Genomic DNA, 18,521 nt, shown 5'->3' on the forward strand with positions numbered 1-18,521 from the left:
ATGCATGGTTTTATTTTCAATGCATTAGTTTATACATGGGAAGGTAGACTTATAAAAACATTGTTGCCATAATTTTGTAAGTCATACTCATTTTTGTGTATTTTTTTAGTCCAGCTTATGGAGGCCGAGATTGTCCTGGCCCCACCTATGAATATCAGATCTGCAATACTGAAGAATGCAGAGGGCCATATGAAGATTTTCGTGCTCAACAGTGCTCACAGCGTAACTCTTACTATACTTACCAGAACACTAAACACACTTGGCTTCCTTATGAGCATCATGACGGTAAGATCATTAAGGTTCTCGTGTCCATGTGACCTTCATTTACATAGGACTACCTGTCACATACATTTCAAGACTGCATGTAGCAATGACTTCCATATCATAATATGAACTAATATTATTTTTATAAGTAACGGTATGAGTTAGTAGTGTTGGACAAATACCTCTGTGTCGACGGCCATTCGAGCAAAGAGGCCAATATTATTTGCGTTGCCAAAGAACAGAATTAGAATTGCTTTATAGTAAGTAACATTTATGGTTAATAGCAAAGCCCGCATACATGCTAGAATCCCCAAATTTGCTGGGTATGTTAAGAGGAACAGTGGGAACAAGGGAAACATAAATAAATGGACAGAGTGGGATGCCCCCTCCAATACCTCTGCAACCCCTTGTCACGTGGGGGCTGGTATAGCTAGAATGCAGAGCCCGGACCGTGTGGGGCTTCACACCTTAAACTATACCAGCCCACATGGTCCATGGTATGGGGGGGGGGGGGCTCTGGAAGAGAGGGGCAACAAGAGGGCATCTGTCCTGGGGCACAACATCTGGGGGCACTGTTAGATACTTAAAGGGGAACTGAAGAGAGAGGTATATGGAGGCTGTCCTGTTTATTTCCTTTTAATCAATACCAGTTGCCTGGCAGCCCTGCTGATCTATTTCTCTGCAGTAGTATCTGATTAAAACCAGAAACAAGCATGCAGCTAGTCTTGTCAGATCAGACTTATAAGTCTGAATCACTGAAACACCTGATCTGCTGCATGCTTGTTCAGGGGCTCTATGGCTAATAGTATTAGAGGCAGAGGATCAGCAGGGCTGCCAGGCAACTGGTATTGTCTAAAAGGAAATAAACATGATAGCCTCCATATACCTCTCTCTTCAGTTCCCCTTTAAAGCTTATCTGAAGCTGTTCTGGCGGCTTGTACTTTGCAGGTTAGGAATGTGGTCTCCGCAGTGCCTGTGAAAGAAGCAGGAAGAGGCAGATCTTCTCCCCTTCTCCCTCCTGTTCTCTGTCCACTCCTCACCTATTCCTTGCCTCCTTCCAGCCTTCTTCTCATCATCATCAAGGTGGGGAGGGCTTGAAGGACGTGGAGAGTGGATTGGGAGTGGTGAGTACCTATGTAGAAAATAATTTGGGATGAAAATGCGTCTGCGATTCAGCAGTGGTGCTTTATACATGTTTCCCACTGTCAGTATTTAGACACTAGTGGCGGTTCATTTGCAAGTATACTTTGTCTATAAGGCTTGCAAAAAGCTGGAGGAAAATATACACTTAATGTCAGATGGCCAAAATGAGTTGATGAGGTGTTATACTCATTATTGCCAGTCCATTAAATGTGGATTACAATTTTGTGTTTCAGATGCTCAAAAATGTGAGCTCATATGCCAGTCTAAAGAAACAGGGGATGTGGTATTCATGAATCAGGTGGTTCACGATGGCACTCGGTGTAGCTATAAAGACCTTTACAGCGTCTGTGCCAGAGGAGACTGTGTGGTAAGTGACAAGGTCTACAAAATGAAAGTTAGTAAAGTCATTCTGTAACGAGAAACTAACGTTCAGACACGACGCTCTTTCAGCTGTTGCTGTATTCTATAACAAATCCCACTTGGGATTGTTGCAGGTCAAAATAATATTTTTGTTCCCTTAACTTGTGCAATGAAACATTGTTTAAGACCAGCTAGGCTCTTTAGTGAAATATTATTATAGATGTTTTAACCTCATTAACACAAGTCTCACCTCATAATGTCTCCTTCTCTAAAATATACCGTATGTAGTTTGAAAGCTATTCTGATAATCCTTGCTGTGTATTATCACACCTTCCCCCTACATTACCACATATAAGTCAATAGCTCTTGTACAGACTTGGAATCAGTGATTCAGACACAGATCTAATTATATTACCTAATACTGTAGCGCGGAAACTTCTTTATGTCAAACAGATTTTCTACAGCCCCGTCAAAAAAGGTTGTGGTGGTAGTGCTGTGGTGGTGGGGCGGGGGTCTCCTTGCATGAGTTAGAGAAGGAGCGAGTGTATCAGAGCTTTTTTTATTCTTGTATTTAAGGATACTATCATCACTTCAAGAGAGGGGTCATAAAAACAGTAGAAAGGCAATTTAATCAATTTACTTCTACAGTAGAAAAAGCTATTTTAAAGCACATTGTTGAAGCATCCACTATACCTTCAGGAAACAATAGGCATGCACAATGGCAAACTGAATGATTGAATTTTCCCAACAATCACTTGGTAGCACACAGTCCACACCATGGGCCAATAGGAAGCCTCAGTGCCTGCCAATGGGGCTCATAATCATTTGGTGGACTTCAGCAGGGAAGGATAGTGGAAGGTGAAACGCAAGAAATACAACAGAAAAAACGTAATTGTCAGTAATGGGAAAATTACCTCTGCCGCGGAGAGCGGCGCGGCCGCCGCTCTCACGTCTGACGTCACGGTGGATTCCGCCGCCACCTCCTATGCATCGCGTCACACCAGGTCAGGTCTCTCCAGAATACATCAGAACAGAAGGGCGCACGCGCGCACACAGAGACAGGACCTTTATGCACTGAGGAGGAGGGTCAGCTGACCGGCCGGTCAGCTGACAACTCTGGTCTGATCCTTTGCCGTTTGATGGCTGAGGCTAGTGGGTGGAGCCGCAGGTATACCTTGTGTATTTAAGATCGAAGTGGTCAATGCTTCATTGTCTGCTGTTGCTGAAACTTCGCGGTAAAGCTCTCAGACCTTAGTTAGTTCCTAGTGTGCTTTGAACCGGCAGGACCCCGGGAATTTCACACATAGCTTAGGATCTGATTTTGATAGCTATAATTATAACTTACATTGTTGCCTTTATGTGTATGAAGCTTGCTTGAACTTCTGTATATCCTTTTGCCTCATGATTCTGTACTCAGCCTTTCTGTCTAGTTGCCGACCTCGGCCCGACCTCGATTCTGCACTCGCTCTCTGATTCTGTACCTCTGCATACCTGATTGTTGCCGACCTTGGCTATACTCTGACTACGACTCTGATGCTGATTTTGTACCGACTTCTGACCGATCTGTTAACGACCTTGCCTGAACGACCACCCTTGTTATAAGTGATAGACCTCACAGCCAGGGGCTATCACATAGGAGTACTCCTGAGCTACTGTGCACCCAATCACATGTGATCACACCTTTATTAAAATACTGACATATTGCTGTATCTTTATCTGTTGTATTGCTAACTAGTCTGTTGAGCTCACTCTGACCAGCAGATCACCACTGATCATTACAGTAATGATATAAAAAAAGACTAACAAAGATACGAGGTCGGCACTCCACTGGCGATAATAAACTTGCGTTTATTGAAAGAGCTGCAAACACGACATGTTTCGGGGTCACCCCCTTCCTCAAGTGTACATACAACCTTGACACTCAGTCTTCTAATATACCACAACCACTAAAGTGCACCACACCCTACAATACAGGACACACCCCTCCGGTCAGCAGACCAAAGTGATGTCATACGGATTAACCCTGCAGGATCAATCCCAGAAATTACTTACTGGGCACTACATATATAATGTCTACCCAGCTAAACACTGAGGTAAACATGAGTATAGCATACATAAGCCTAAGCAGTAGTACAAACATGCGGGCCATATTAGTCAATTAATGTCATTTATGCAACGACTCACAGACCCACAGGCCCAGGGATACGACATGTTCCCTTTCTCCTCCGCCCACCACACGATGACAATCATCATGACCTAGGGGAGAAACACATTGGAAAACAATCATCAGCAGTGAATGATGCAATTTTTACATGCTTACATATTTATATGTGACACATTACAGGAAGCATTTTAGGCTGAACATATCATTTAAACCCTTTGGGCTCACTGAATCAAGCCTCCTCATCCATCTTGCCTCCTTCTGCAGCAACAATCTATCCCTATCTCCTCCTCTAGTGAGTGGGGGTACATGGTCTAGCACCATCCATTTGAGCTGCGACACACCGTGACCACGGGTATGGAAATGCCTTCCCACCGGTGTATGACTGCTCGGTTTGGATGGGTCAAACCCTCGGATAGAGCCCCTGTGTTCCTGTATTCTGGTCTTCACGTCTCTTGTGGTCTTACCCACATACAGCAACCCACAGGGGCACTTCAATGCATAAACGACAAACTCACTGCAGCAAGTATACATGGATTGAATTTTAATTTGTTTCCCAGAATATGGGTGCGTAACATGCTCACCTTTGATAATTGCGCTGCAGCAGTTGCAGTTCAGGCATGGAAACGTACCCCTTTTCTTTGTAAGTTTGCTCATCTCCACACATCTTTCAGATAGATCAACCTTGCTGACCATGTTTTTTATTGTCTTCCCTCTTTTGAATGAAAACAGTGGGAGTTCTTTAAACACTTCTCCATATGTGGGATCTTGTTGCAACACCGGCCAGTATTTCTTTACAATTTGCCTGACAGCCCCTGATTGATTACAGTAAGTTTGAACAAACGGAATCTGTTTAGAGGTTTTATCAATTTTGGGTTTCCCCTTCAACACTGACTCTCTATTGATCCCGCCCACCTCTGTTCTCACTTTCTCCAATGTTTTAGGGTCATACCCTTTAGAAACAAATTTGGTCATCAATTTCTCAGCGGCCGCCTGATAACCCTCATCTGTGGATGCTATCCTTCTAGCTCTTAAAAACTGTCCCTTTGGGATGGCCTTGATGACATTACGATTGTGGAAGCTATCAACTCGGAGCAGGTTGTTACGATCCGTTGGCTTTGTATACAGATCTGTACGCAACCCCCCCTGTGATACAGAGATGGAGACATCCAAATACTGTATTACTCTATCCGAGTACTCCATGGTAAACTTAATGGTTGAATGAGCAACATTAGCTTCACTCACCATCTGTTGCAGTTTCTCAACCTCTCCCTGCCACACAATCAGGATGTCGTCCACAAATCTGTAGTAACCAATAATTTCGTTACAGTATTTGGCATTTTTGACAAACATTTGCTGTTCAAGCTTATACATAAACAGGTTGGCGAATGATGGAGCCACCGGCGACCCCATACTCGTGCCCTGTTTCTGCAAATAGTACTCATTGCCAAACTTGAAATAATTGTTCACCAACACCATTTCCAAACAATCAAGCAGGAAAAAGATTAATCGGTTATCCATGGAGGTTTCCAATAGCAACTCCTCAATGTACCTCATTCCCTCTTCATGTGGAATTGAGGTAAATAAACTTTGCACATCGAGAGTTGCCAGTATCACCCCCTCATAATCAATATTCAATATTTTCAACCTTTGCAACAGGTCAGTCGTATCTTTTAGGCACCAAGGTATCCCCTTCACCAGATCCTGCAGATAATGATCCACAAACTTTGATAAGGGATACAACACTGACCCCACAGCTGAAACAATAGGACGTCCGGGGGGCTGAGTCAAATTTTTATGTATCTTTGGTAATAGATACAATAATGGTACCTGCGGGTGTTCTACCTCTAAGAACTCCGCCGTCCCTTTTGTGATCAGGCCAAGTAACAAGGCTTCATTTGCCATATGATCAACTTTGGTCTTGATGACCCATGTAGGATCATTTCTACATTTTTCATAATGGCCAGGTACTTGTAACTGTCTGAGAGCCTCTTGTATATATTGTTCTTTGTCAAGGACAACAGTGGCACCCCCTTTATCCGCTTTAATGACAATTATACACTCATTGCTCTTCAGGGATTTAAGCGCCTGTTTCTCACTAATGGTTAAATTATCTTTGCACCTAGAACCCTTGTTGTCCCAAACACTCTGCACCTCAGTGTACACAAGATACACTCACTAGAGGAGGAGATAGGGATAGATTGTTGCTGCAGAAGGAGGCAAGATGGATGAGGAGGCTTGATTCAGTGAGCCCAAAGGGTTTAAATGATATGTTCAGCCTAAAATGCTTCCTGTAATGTGTCACATATAAATATGTAAGCATGTAAAAATTGCATCATTCACTGCTGATGATTGTTTTCCAATGTGTTTCTCCCCTAGGTCATGATGATTGTCATCGTGTGGTGGGCGGAGGAGAAAGGGAACATGTCGTATCCCTGGGCCTGTGGGTCTGTGAGTCGTTGCATAAATGACATTAATTGACTAATATGGCCCGCATGTTTGTACTACTGCTTAGGCTTATGTATGCTATACTCATGTTTACCTCAGTGTTTAGCTGGGTAGACATTATATATGTAGTGCCCAGTAAGTAATTTCTGGGATTGATCCTGGAGGGTTAATCCGTATGACATCACTTTGGTCTGCTGACCGGAGGGGTGTGTCCTGTATTGTAGGGTGTGGTGCACTTTAGTGGTTGTGGTATATTAGAAGACTGAGTGTCAAGGTTGTATGTACACTTGAGGAAGGGGGTGACCCCGAAACATGTCGTGTTTGCAGCTCTTTCAATAAACGCAAGTTTATTATCGCCAGTGGAGTGCCGACCTCGTATCTTTGTTATTGTAACATATTGGTGGAGTGGTGAGCCACGGAGTGTTTGAGCACCGGCGGACCAGGTGTGTGAAGCCTGGGTGGGTGAGGACCCCGGCATCCTGACTGTTTATAAAAAAAGACTAGAAGAACAAAATAGCTTTGAGTACAAGTTTAGTTTGCAAAGGTGGAGGGCTTTGTCCCAGTCTCCCCCCTTTCCTTTTTACAATGCCCAGTATTAAGGGCCAGGTAGATTGGCATTGCTCAGGGTCAGGCCCCCCACTCTGTTGGGCTCCCCAGGTTTTAACAGCCTGCAGAGGGGAAAAGGGTTAATGGGGTTTGAAGGAGAAAGTGGCATACAGCCTCAGTGCTTTCCAACTTGAGTCAGAATACCTGCCCTGCATATTTGTAAGTAATAGGCAGAGGAAGCCAGGAAAAATATGCAGTAAAGAAGCAGCCTCTAAAATCTGCTCCTACATAATCTCCACTACAGGTTTCCTTTAACTACTTGCCGACTGCGTCACGCCGATAGGTGTGGCCGCGGCGGAAGCCCCAGGACAGCCTAACGCTGATCGGCGTAAGGTCCTGCGGGCCTGTTTTTCAGGAGATCGCGCATGCTTATGCGCACACATCTCTGCGTGGTAGGCGGAGCTCTGCCCTGCCTTCAGTCTCCCAGTGCCGATCGCCCCTAGAAGACTGTTAGACAGCCAAACCGCCATCTAATTATCCTGTACAATGCTGCGATCTAAGGCAGCGCTGTACTAGGGACAGCCGGCTCAGGGGTAATCGGCTGTCATAGGCTGAAGCCTATGATAGCCAATCACAGTGATTGGCTAGTGGGGGGAGAGAGGCAGGGACTAGCGCAAACATTTAAAAAAAAAAGGAAATGTATTATTAAAAAATAGAAATACATATTTACAAAAGAAATTAGACCCCACCAACAGAAAGCTCTGTTTGTTGGGAGAAAAGGGGGGAATCACTCGTTGGTGGGGAGAAAAGGGGGGGGGGGGAATCAATCGTGTGCTGACATGTGCAGCCCTGCAGCGAGACCTTAACGCTGCAATGAACTATTTCTTGAAAGATGGCCTGGTCTTTAGGGGGTTTTAACACTGCGCTCCTCAAGTGGTTAAAGGGGGTTTGTCAGATAGCTCACTAATGAGATACTTTGGGGGAATATTAAAAACTCATGTAGCTAATAACTAATTAAAGGACAAACATTTGTAATAAGAAATGCATTTTTGCTGAAACTCAGGTTTAGCTTTATTGCTTATCAAATAACTTTAAAGAAGTCATATACAGTTCTCCAAAATTCCACTTTAGCGTCACCATAGCAACCAGACAGAGTGCATAATGATAAGAGATCATAATAGGGTCCGGGAAAGTGAACAAGGGGAGTTTCCCTCAAGACACAGCAAAAGCCACAAACAAACATAATCTCTAACAAGTGCCCCCCACTCACATTATCCCCACCGCTCAGCGAAACAAATCTACTCTAACATATTTAACATATTAAATATTTATAGCTACCCATATGCGTTTCCTTAGGTGACCTTTCTAGGCGAGATAGAATCTGTAGTCTGGGGGAAAGGGCTTTTAATATCCTATTGCTACTACAAAACATTTTGCAAATAGTTGAGCTGCCAGATGCTTTTATCTTATGCTAATTTTAATTAAAATAATGTGTTTATGCAAACAGCATAATATTTTACACAGTGCTGCCACCTGGTGGACTTAATGGAGGGCTGAATTCCCCTACTACACTTCTGAACCTCCATAGACAATACGGGTTAATTTAGTTTTGTTTACTAGAAAATAATATATTTTTAACATCTATGTTTTCTTCAAAAAAATATTTGGTAGTGTTAAGTGCTGTTATAGCCTTATTAAGCTGCAACTTGCTGCAAGGTTATCGAATGATGTGGTTATGCAGCTGCAATTGTAAATGCACGCATTACAGCAAAAACTTCAAAAAAATTCCTATTGTAATTTGTAGGTGTTTGATTGTAACTGTAATAGCTCAACTTCTAATTCAGAAACCTTCAGCAGCCCTCAAAAGGGAACCTGAGTGAGTGTTGCAGACTTTTTCCATTTAAAGGAGGCTGCCATATTAATTTCCATCAAAACAATACAAGTTGCTTGGCTATCCTGCTGATCGTCTGCCTCCAATACTTATAGCCATAGACCCTGAACAAGCATGCAGCAGATCAGGTGTTTCTGACATTATTGTCAGATCTTACAAGATTAGCTTCATGATTGTTTCTGGTGTTATTCGGACACTACTGTAGCCAAATAGACCGGCAGGGCTGCCAGGCAACTGGTATTGTTTAAAAGGAAATAAATATGGCAGCCTCCATATTCTTCTCACTTCAGTTGTCCTTTAAAGGTTTAAGCTGTGTATATATGCACAGTGTTGGTTGTAATGATCAATACTCATTTGTTAGGGTGACACTATAAGGAACAAGCGCGATACACAACATTTGTTCCCCTCATTGACACCCTAATGACCAAGCAATGGTCACTAAAGTGGACCTGAGGTAAGAGACATATGGAAGCTGCCATATTTATTTCCTTTTAAACAATACAGGTCCTGTTGATCTTCTGGCATCAGTAGTGTCTGAGTCACAACCCTGAAACAAGCATGTGGCTAATCCAGTCAGACTTGTGTCAGAGCACCTGATCTGCATGCTTATTCAGGGTCAATGGATAAAAGTACTAGAAACACAGGATAAATGGGAAAGCCAGGCAACTTGTGTAAATCTAATAATGGTACTGTGACTCAATAAGTTGTGGAAAAGTATAAATTGTAAACTTTATTCAAATAACCACAGCGCATATACCAATAATAGATCCATAAAACCAATTAAAAATAAAGGTAGTGCTCCACACACTGCAATGCACTGCTGCTCACTGTCCCATACCTACCACACCTACAGGTACCGGTACCCAATGTCACTGGCCAGCCTCTTCTGAGTGGGAAAGACAACAGGATGTAAATGTAGCGGTTGCTGTTTGCCCAATTAGCAAAGCCCGCCGGACCAGATGACTCACGTGACCTTAGAAAAGTTCCATACTCAAGTCCCTCAGCACTGCAAAAGGGTATGCGGAAAGTCCCTGTTAGCTGATAGGCCTCCAAGGACCAATTAAGTCCTTAACCATAAAGGCAGGAAGAAAGCGTGCTCTATACTTCAATCGCCATTGGCAGTAAGCATGCTCGCCTATGTCTGGGTAGCCAACTCAAGGAGCGCTCCTAGACATCTCCGCCCACCTATGCCTTGCGCGCTCCTTATGTAGGCTTCGTCAGGGTGTACGTAGCAGATCACTGGAGCATGCACTTGTGCACTATCCAGCCAGCCAGGCAACTTGCATTGTTTAAAAGGAAATAAATATGGCAGCCTCCATGTCACACTCACCTTGGGTTCCCTTTACAGGTTACACTGGCTGAGGGTGTGTACCAGCCTCTACTCCAGCCACCAGTCAAGCTAATTGACATTATGCAGATATTCATTTTTTATATGCCTGTCTGATGGAGTGTAAAACTACATAAGGTGCCTAGAGTTAACCTATAGTATAAATAAATCAGATGCATATAGTTAATGCACATGACAAATTAAATCATATCACAGTTAGGGCAGAACACTGAGTCATCATTGCTCTTATAGATAGGATGTCAGTGTGCATGCAGATCTGCTCACTGATCTGTCTGCTCTATATAATGAGGCATATAATGCTCAGATCAGCTGAACAGAATAATTAGCCAACCATACATGGAATGCTTAGCCATGCATTTTAAACGAGCCCTTGGAAATAACATGCTCCATCTGACATATACAGCCACTGAATTGAGTATCGTACATATCAATGTTTGTTTTCTTACATTTTACAGCGCCACGGAATATGTTGGCACTTTATAAATAAATAATAATATCAAGCTTCCCCTATGAATCTGATAACAGTTTCTAAACTTTTCTGCAGTTTTTTTCAGAATTTTTCACTGACATTATTTGCTTATCAGTTGTGTCCATTCGTACAATATAAGCATCATGAAAATCAAATAAATATATTGTGGCCAATCCTGGTTTTACATGTTTAAATCAAACCTGGTCTGAAAAGACATTTCTGAGATAATTAATTATACTGTAGGTGTTGTTTTCAGTTAGGCTGGTTTCACATTGCGACGTTACAGGCGCACGTTAGAGCAGCCTGTAACGCAGCCCACCGCACAGTAATGAAAAATCAATGGGGCTGTTCACAGTGCGGACGTTGCGTTACATTGTAACGCTGCGTCACAAGGCAACGTACTGCATGCAGTACTTTGGACGCGGCTGAGCCGCGTTAGACTGCTTGCACATGCTCAGTAATGTTGGGGAGGAGCGGAGAGCGGCCAGGCACATGGCTAATTAATATGCACTGCACGTTATGACGTGCAGTGTTTACTTCCTGGAGCAGCTGCTCTGTGCGGCGATTGGCCAGCGGGACCACGTGATGCCGCATGCGCACAAGAGTGCGCATCACGGCATCACTGACGCCAGAGTGAGCTGCACAACGCGGCTCACTCTGACGTCCAGATCCAGCAGCACCAGGCGTTGAGTTAGGGGGACGTTATGCGACCTTAACGCCCCCTCTAACGCAACGTCCTGTTGTGAAATTAGCCTAAAAGGACTCCAATTCTAAGTGTGACATATATAAACAGCAACCGAGTCAGTGTGATTTGAAATCTGGATCATTCAGCTCCTACAGAAAGAAATATTGGTCTTTTGGACCTCTTAGCAGTATCCCATTATCAGGACTGTTTGTTCAGTTGTGACCTCTGATTACTTTTCTGTAGAGCTAGCATTCAACTGCTAGTTCAACTGCCCAGGGCCGGATTACCAACCAGGCAACAAAATCAGTCGCTTGGGGCCCCATTCAGAGTCAAAGGGGCCCCATCAGCACATAAACCAGCCCTCGCCATCCTGTCAGCGGTGGCTGGATGGTATAATGGTTAAAGGGACTCTAAGCAATGCAGTAACTATGGAAAGATGCATATCATTTTAAAGCTCTTTTTCTCCTCTTTCCAATGATATATTAACCACCACCCTATGCCTTTTAGTTTTCACTATTTTCGCGATCGAAATCACGGCCACAGCAATTTCAATCGTGAAAATAGCGAAAACTAAAAGGCGTAGGGTGGCAGTTTATCTATCAATGGAAAGAGAGCTTCAAAATGATATGCATCTTTCCATAGTTACATTGTATTACACAGGACGACTTTTCTCCAAAGTCTGCAGCTCGATTCAGCACAATGCAATGAAATATAAGGAACCCAGGGGGATATAATTACAAACATCATGCTGGTAGGTGTGAGGATGTAATTAATTAGTTGTGGGTATGCTTAAAGGCATACCCACAGGCACTGCTCGGAGTCCCTTTAATGGCTCTGCCTCTGACACAGGAGACCAGGGTTCGAATCTCGGCTCTGCCTGTTCAGTAAGCCAGCACCTATTCAGTAGGAGACCTTAGGCAAGTCTCTCTAACACTGCTACTGCCTATAGGGCGCGTCCTAGTGGCTGCAGCTCTGGCGCTTTGAGTCCCCCAGGAAAAAAGCACAATATAAATGTTATTTGTCTTGTATTGTCAAATGATGCTGTGCGCTGCTGATTGTCTTCAGAGCCAGGCTCTCCTCCTAGGTCCCCCTCCTGCTACTGTGGGCTCTGCCGCTGCCCACTCCTCCCTCCCTTCCCACAGAGAACCACAGCTGCTGCAAAAATGATAGCAGCAGATGGCAAACGCTCACTCACCTATCCATGATCCAAGCGATAGAGATCCCGTCATCTGAAACCCATCTGTCTCTTCTATAGTGCAGCTGTTCACTCTGAACTTCCTGATTCTCAGATCAGACAGGAAGTAGGAAGTAGTAATAGTAGTAGTAACAGAGCGGCAGCCCTCTAGAGGAGACAGATGGGCTCCGGATGACGGGACCTCTATTGCTTGGATCGCAATAGGTGAATGTGAGTCATCTGGTTCTGTCATTCTCCCCTGCTGCGGCTACCTTCTCTGCTGAACTATCGTATTCACTGGGACGGAGGCTGCATGATGGCTGTCTAGTTTGCGAGGAAATCAGTTGTTCGGTGGTGGAGGTGGTTATGTAATTCTGTCTGGGGAACGGCTTCCGGTTTGGCAGTGTCCAGAGCTTTCTGCTATTGCCAGGCTGAAGATGCAGGGGGAAAGTGCTGCTGCTGTGATATCTGGTGCCCTCTTCAAAGGGGTGCCCCAGCTCCTGAGTGCAAATGTCCCAGCCATTCATCTCTCACTCTGCATTTTGCCGCTGCTATTTCCTGCATTGTGCACCCACAGCAGAAATCGGGCTGTTGCCCATAGCAACCAGTAGCTCAGCTGCCCCGGCAAGTTCCTGTGCAGCTGCATCTTCTGATTCTATTACGACATGATGGGGGGCCCAAATCAGTTACTTTGCTTAGGGCCCCATTTAGCCTTAATCCGGCTCTGCAACTGCCTCATCTGTATAGATAAAGCCCTGGTTTAGTAACCCTTGCAATGAAAACAATAACAAAAAATAAAAAGGGAACATAGTGGAGTATTCACTAAACTGCAGTAAGCAGAATAACATGCATATAGTCTTACCACACAATGAACAGAGCTGAATGGAATTCTATTCATGTTTATCTCATTATGCCACATGTCACTTCAGGACCGCTTTTAGTTGGTAGTATGGGTAAGTTAGACAGAAGCCCCATTCACCAATATCCTTAAAATATACCTCAACTCAGAACTTCCTCTCTGCTCTAAAAGCTTAGACACATCATGATAACCTTTAGGGGAAAAATATCTTCATTACAATTTACAGAAATCCTAAACAAAAAACCCTGGCGTTTGAACTGGATTAACGTTCAGGAAGGACAGGTAGGGTTAAGCCTCCAGACTGTGAGTCACAGCTACTGAAAAGGCTAATTACACTCTGATGTAGCTAAAAAAAAAAACCACACACACGGTTGAGAGCAGTCGATTTCTACAGTATTTATATGTGGAATTAAACCTTTTCATTGTGACCTGTGCAAGAGTTTGGGTCCACTTTAAAGTTCTGTGAATTCAGGGAAAAGTTTTATCTAAGTTACATGTGGCTGTGTTGTTTCTTTTATATTGCAGATCATGGGGTGTGACAAGGAAATTGGTTCCCTGAAAGAAGATGATAAGTGTGGGGTCTGTGGTGGAGACAACTCACACTGTCGAACTGTGAAAGGAACATTAGTGAAATCACCAAAGCAATTACGTAAGGAAATCTTTCTTCTGCTTCAAGTTCCCTTGCAAGCTCCTATTACAAAGATTAAACTCTTGTTCTTAAATTCTCCTTTGTTCCATCTGAATATTTTCACCAAAGATATGTTTTTATCTAACGTGTAAATGTGTAGGAGGACAAGTTGTTTATGTCATTATAAGGCATTAGATTAACCATCTAAACATCAATGCAGTTTGACTTTTTTCAAGAAACTGCAAATATATCTCATTAGATGTAAAAGTTCCTCAATGGACCAGACAACTTTTTAAATTAAAAGCATTATCTATCAAGGTGGTTGTATTCTTCCTGTTCCAATTTCTGTGGAGCCTCTGAGGAAGCTGTGTTGGCCGGGAAATGCGCCTCAGACATATCCAAAAGACAGTGTCAGGCTTGTCTGGTCAATATCCACAGTTCAGGCCGTATGCCCATGTGACTGACTCAGAGCCCAGTCCATAACTAGAGTTGGGCCGAACGGTTCGCCGGCGAACGTGGTTCGCGCAAACTTAGGTGGTTCGCGTGCGGGTGCCGCACGCGAACGTTTTGCGGAAGTTCGGTTCGCCCCATAATGCACCTGAGGGTCAACTTTGACCCTCTACATCACAGTCAGCAGGCCCAGTGTAGCCAATTAGGCTACACTAGCCCCTGGAGCCCCACCCCCCCCTTATATAAGGCAGGCAGCGGCGGCCATTACGGCCACTCGTGTGCCTGCATTAGAGAGAGTAGGGCGAGCTGCTGTCTGTCTCTAGGGAAAGATTAGTTAGGCTTAGCTTTTCCTGGCTGCATACCTGTTCTGTTCAGTGAGCCCTCAGCCCACTGCATACCTGTACTGTGATCCTGCCACTGCATACCTGTTCAGTGATCCTGCCAGTGCATACCTGTTCAGTGATCCTGCCACTGCATACCTGTTCAGTGATCCTGCCAGTGCATACCTGTTCAGTGATCCTGCCACTGCATACCTGTTCAGTGATCCTGCCAGTGCATACCTGTTCAGTGATCCTGCCACTGCATACCTGTTCAGTGATCCTGCCACTGCATACCTGTTCAGTGATCCTGCCACTGCATACCTGTTCAGTGATCCTGCCACTGTATACCTGTTCTGTGAACCCGCCACTGTATACCTGTTCTGTTCAGTGGACCCGCCACTGTATACCTGTTCTGTGAACCCGCCACTGTATACCTGTTCTGTTCAGTGGACCCGCCACTGTATACCTGTTCAGTGATCCTGCCACTGCATACCTGTTCAGTGATCCTGCCACTGTATACCTGTTCTGTGAACCCGCCACTGTATACCTGTTCTGTTCAGTGGACCCGCCACTGTATACCTGTTTAGTGAACACGCCACTGCATACCTGTTGCTAGCAGCGGCCGCTGTAATAATTTTTCGGGTGCGTGTACATGACTGCCTAATTTTTCTGGCTGCACTGCGGGCAGCTGCAACAACAAAAGAAAAGGCATGTACATGCGCCCATTCCCCTTCGTGATCATTACCTTGCCGTGGTGAAGGGGCTTGCGTATCACAATGAAGCAATGACCGGCGCCTAGATGAGTGTCTCGGGGGGCACACAAAAGATAATAAGGTCGTTGCTTCATTGTGGTCAGACCAAATTTGATCAGCTGGACAGTCACTGTTCTGTCATTCAGCTACATCAGCCAGGCCGACCATATGGGCTGTAAAGCCACCAAAACCTGCACTCTCGCCATGGTGCGCACCAGTCCAGCAGGGCCGTCACTACACAAACAGCTGTTTGCGGTGCGTTACACGGTGAGTTTGGTGTGTCAGTGTGAAGCAGTACCTTAATTACACTACCTGATTGATGTATACACATGCAAGATGTTTTAAAGCACTTTAGGCCTGTCATTTAGCATTCAATTTGATTTCTGCCCTTAAAACGCTGCTTTGCGTCAAATCCAGATTTTTCCCGGGGACTTTTGGCATCTATCCCACTCCGCCATGCCCCCCTCCAGGTGTTAGACCCCTTGAAACATCTTTTCCATCACTTTTGTGGCCAGCATAATTATTTTTTTTTTCAAAGTTCGCATCCCCATTGAAGTCTATTGCGGTTCGCGAACTTTAACGCGAACCGAACGTTCCGCGAAAGTTCGCGAACCCGGTTCGCGAACCTAAAATCGGAGGTTCGGCCCAACTCTATCCATAACACCTGCGCAAACTCCTACCTAACACAATACTATTTGCAAGACAGTCATCTGAGGCCTAGTAGATGAGGCTATCCAGACAAATGGATCAAGTGGCAGAAGAACTAGGAGCTCCAAGCAGCAGTTAGAGAGTCCAGGATAGGAACTTCCCACAGATAGTGTAGTCAAAGACAAGCTGAAGTCAGTCCAGGCAGTGTTCATGCAAATCCGTGTCCAAGCAGGGGTCAATCCAGGTGGCAAGGCAAAGTGTAGTCAAGGTACAAGGCAAGGTTGGCAACAGGAATCCAGCAGAGTATAAGCGTGGTCAGTGGCGTACCTACCATAAGGTTACAGGTGCTCACAGCACTGGGTGTAGCCGTGGTTGGGGGTGCCGCTGTGGTGCTCAGTCACTGTGTTCTTCCACCTGGGACCTTTTTCATAGTTTGGGCAATATTCAGGAAAAAAAGCAGCAGGCAGTGCAGGGGACTGTACTACTTCCTGCATTAGATGTAGCACCCCTCCCCCTTCCTGTCCCGTGGGCAATGTGTCTCTACACACAGCCTGCTGTGAGTGAATGTGCAGAGCAGCAGGGTGAGTGGAGAAAATGATTGCTGTGCTGCAGCTGGGACATTAGCAGGCAGAGGTGACAGGATGTGTTTAGTGCTTCAGAAGTTGCCTGTCATTAGCAGCCACGTGCACTGGCCAGAGTGCCCTAGACTAGTGATTATTTATACTGATCAGAGTAATTAATCAATAATGCAGAGCAGTCTGCTGTTGCAGAAGCCAGTGGCACTGACATCTTCTGCAGCACTGTATAGAGTACAGAGTTTCATAATGGTTAGCTCTGTCAACATCCTGATGACTCCTTTTCCCCCCAAATCCCCCGAAATTTGCAGCAACACGCTCGCTGCCCCAACCCGTCAGTCCTCCTATCAAAAAATTGGTATTTTTTGGGGGTGTCTGCAAATCAGCACCGGGTGTCAAATTCCCTAGGTATGCCACTGAGCGTGCTCAATATAAGGCAGTGGTCGGCAACAGGAATCAAGCAGAGGTTAAGCATGGTCAAAATGCAAGGCAAAAGTCAGCAATAGGAATCAATAGTATACAGTGAGCGCTACCCAGCAACAAACCAAAGCTAATGCTGACACGGGCGATGACTGGGGGCGCTCACCAAGTTTAAATACTAGGACTAACCAATCAACAGAAAGCAGAATCGAAAACAAACCAATACCAATACCAAACAAACCAATAGTAATTCAGCATGTCAACTGAATCAGCTGACACACAAGCAAGGACGTCAGAGTTACACTTTACATCTGCGGAGCATGTACTGAGAGCGCGTCTTCCGCCTATCCAATGATACCTAAGAAACCTCCTGCGTTCCACTGACCTCAGCGTCCCGATGAGACCCGGAAGTAGGAGCTGCAGCCCGGTTCTCGGCATTCCGCCGCTTGCCAGGCACGGCGGATCTTACAGACAGCCAGGAGGCTGAACTGCGGGACAAGCAAGCAGTTCATCCTCCTGGGAAAGAGGCTTTAGGGCTCACTCCAGTGTTTGTGTGGATTGAAACACATCACTGAATGCCGTTGTTCAGCTGACAGGGATGCAAGAGTTCAACCCATTCTGTATATATTAGAGGTATATCCATGCAGTGGAGGAACTACAGGGGAGCAAGTGGGCCCAGAGCTGTAAGAGGGCCCAAACTACTACTTCACTACCTCCGATATAGGGGTCCATCCTTCAGATAAGGTGTGTTTGTAATCTTCACACCGATAACAAGTGTAGCCAGCCACAATGTCCACACTTGTTTTATGACCCTTGCAAGATGGGCGACATGGCTGTGAGGGTCACCAGGGGTAGGCAAGGGAAGGATGTGAACATTTTCGGGCCCTGCAAATATTTTCTGGGAGCCCCATGATTTGTAGTTATGACCCTGTATCCATGCTGCTGCTAGTGCCTGATTCTTACATGCTCATGAGGACACTTTGATGCTGAAAATACCCTTCCCCAGTTCCCATGGTTTAAGTAAAGCATCCTGTTTATAGACTTTAAAGTTTAACCACTTAAGTACCGGCGGTCTCTGCCCCCTTAAGGACCAGAGACCGCTGGTACCAAAAACGGCGGAACACTGATGGATAACGATGAATCGCTGCACATACCCGCTGCAATCACCGTCACCATTGCATGTCGGGAACCTGGGCCACCCACTCTGCTGTCTCTATGATGGCAGAGTTCCTGTGAGCTGGTCAGGAGCTGCTTTCATTGACTCCTGACCCTGTCTTTCAATGTAAGCCAATAGGAGTTGCTTACATTGAAAGACAGGGCCAGGTGCCAATGAAATCAGCTCCTGATCCGCTCACAGCGCTCTGCCGTCATAAAGACAGG

The 18,521-nt window shown here is 45.1% G+C and overlaps 1 protein-coding gene across 4 annotated transcripts in view; it reads left to right on the forward strand.

Annotated features, from left to right (window-relative positions):
• ADAMTS14 (ADAM metallopeptidase with thrombospondin type 1 motif 14) overlaps positions 1–18,521 on the forward strand; it is a 308,652-nt gene that overhangs the window by 237,157 nt on the left and 52,974 nt on the right. For all 4 annotated transcript variants that reach the window (XM_068257867.1, XM_068257864.1, XM_068257865.1 and 1 more), the window contains exons 12-14: positions 110–285; positions 1,641–1,774; positions 13,874–13,997. In XM_068257867.1, the coding sequence (XP_068113968.1) occupies positions 110–285; positions 1,641–1,774; positions 13,874–13,997 (434 nt within the window). The remainder of the gene's footprint in view (positions 1–109; positions 286–1,640; positions 1,775–13,873; positions 13,998–18,521) is intronic.

This window comes from Hyperolius riggenbachi, chromosome 10 (genome assembly GCF_040937935.1).
Source record: "Hyperolius riggenbachi isolate aHypRig1 chromosome 10, aHypRig1.pri, whole genome shotgun sequence".
Classification (NCBI taxonomy): Eukaryota; Metazoa; Chordata; class Amphibia; order Anura; family Hyperoliidae; genus Hyperolius; species Hyperolius riggenbachi.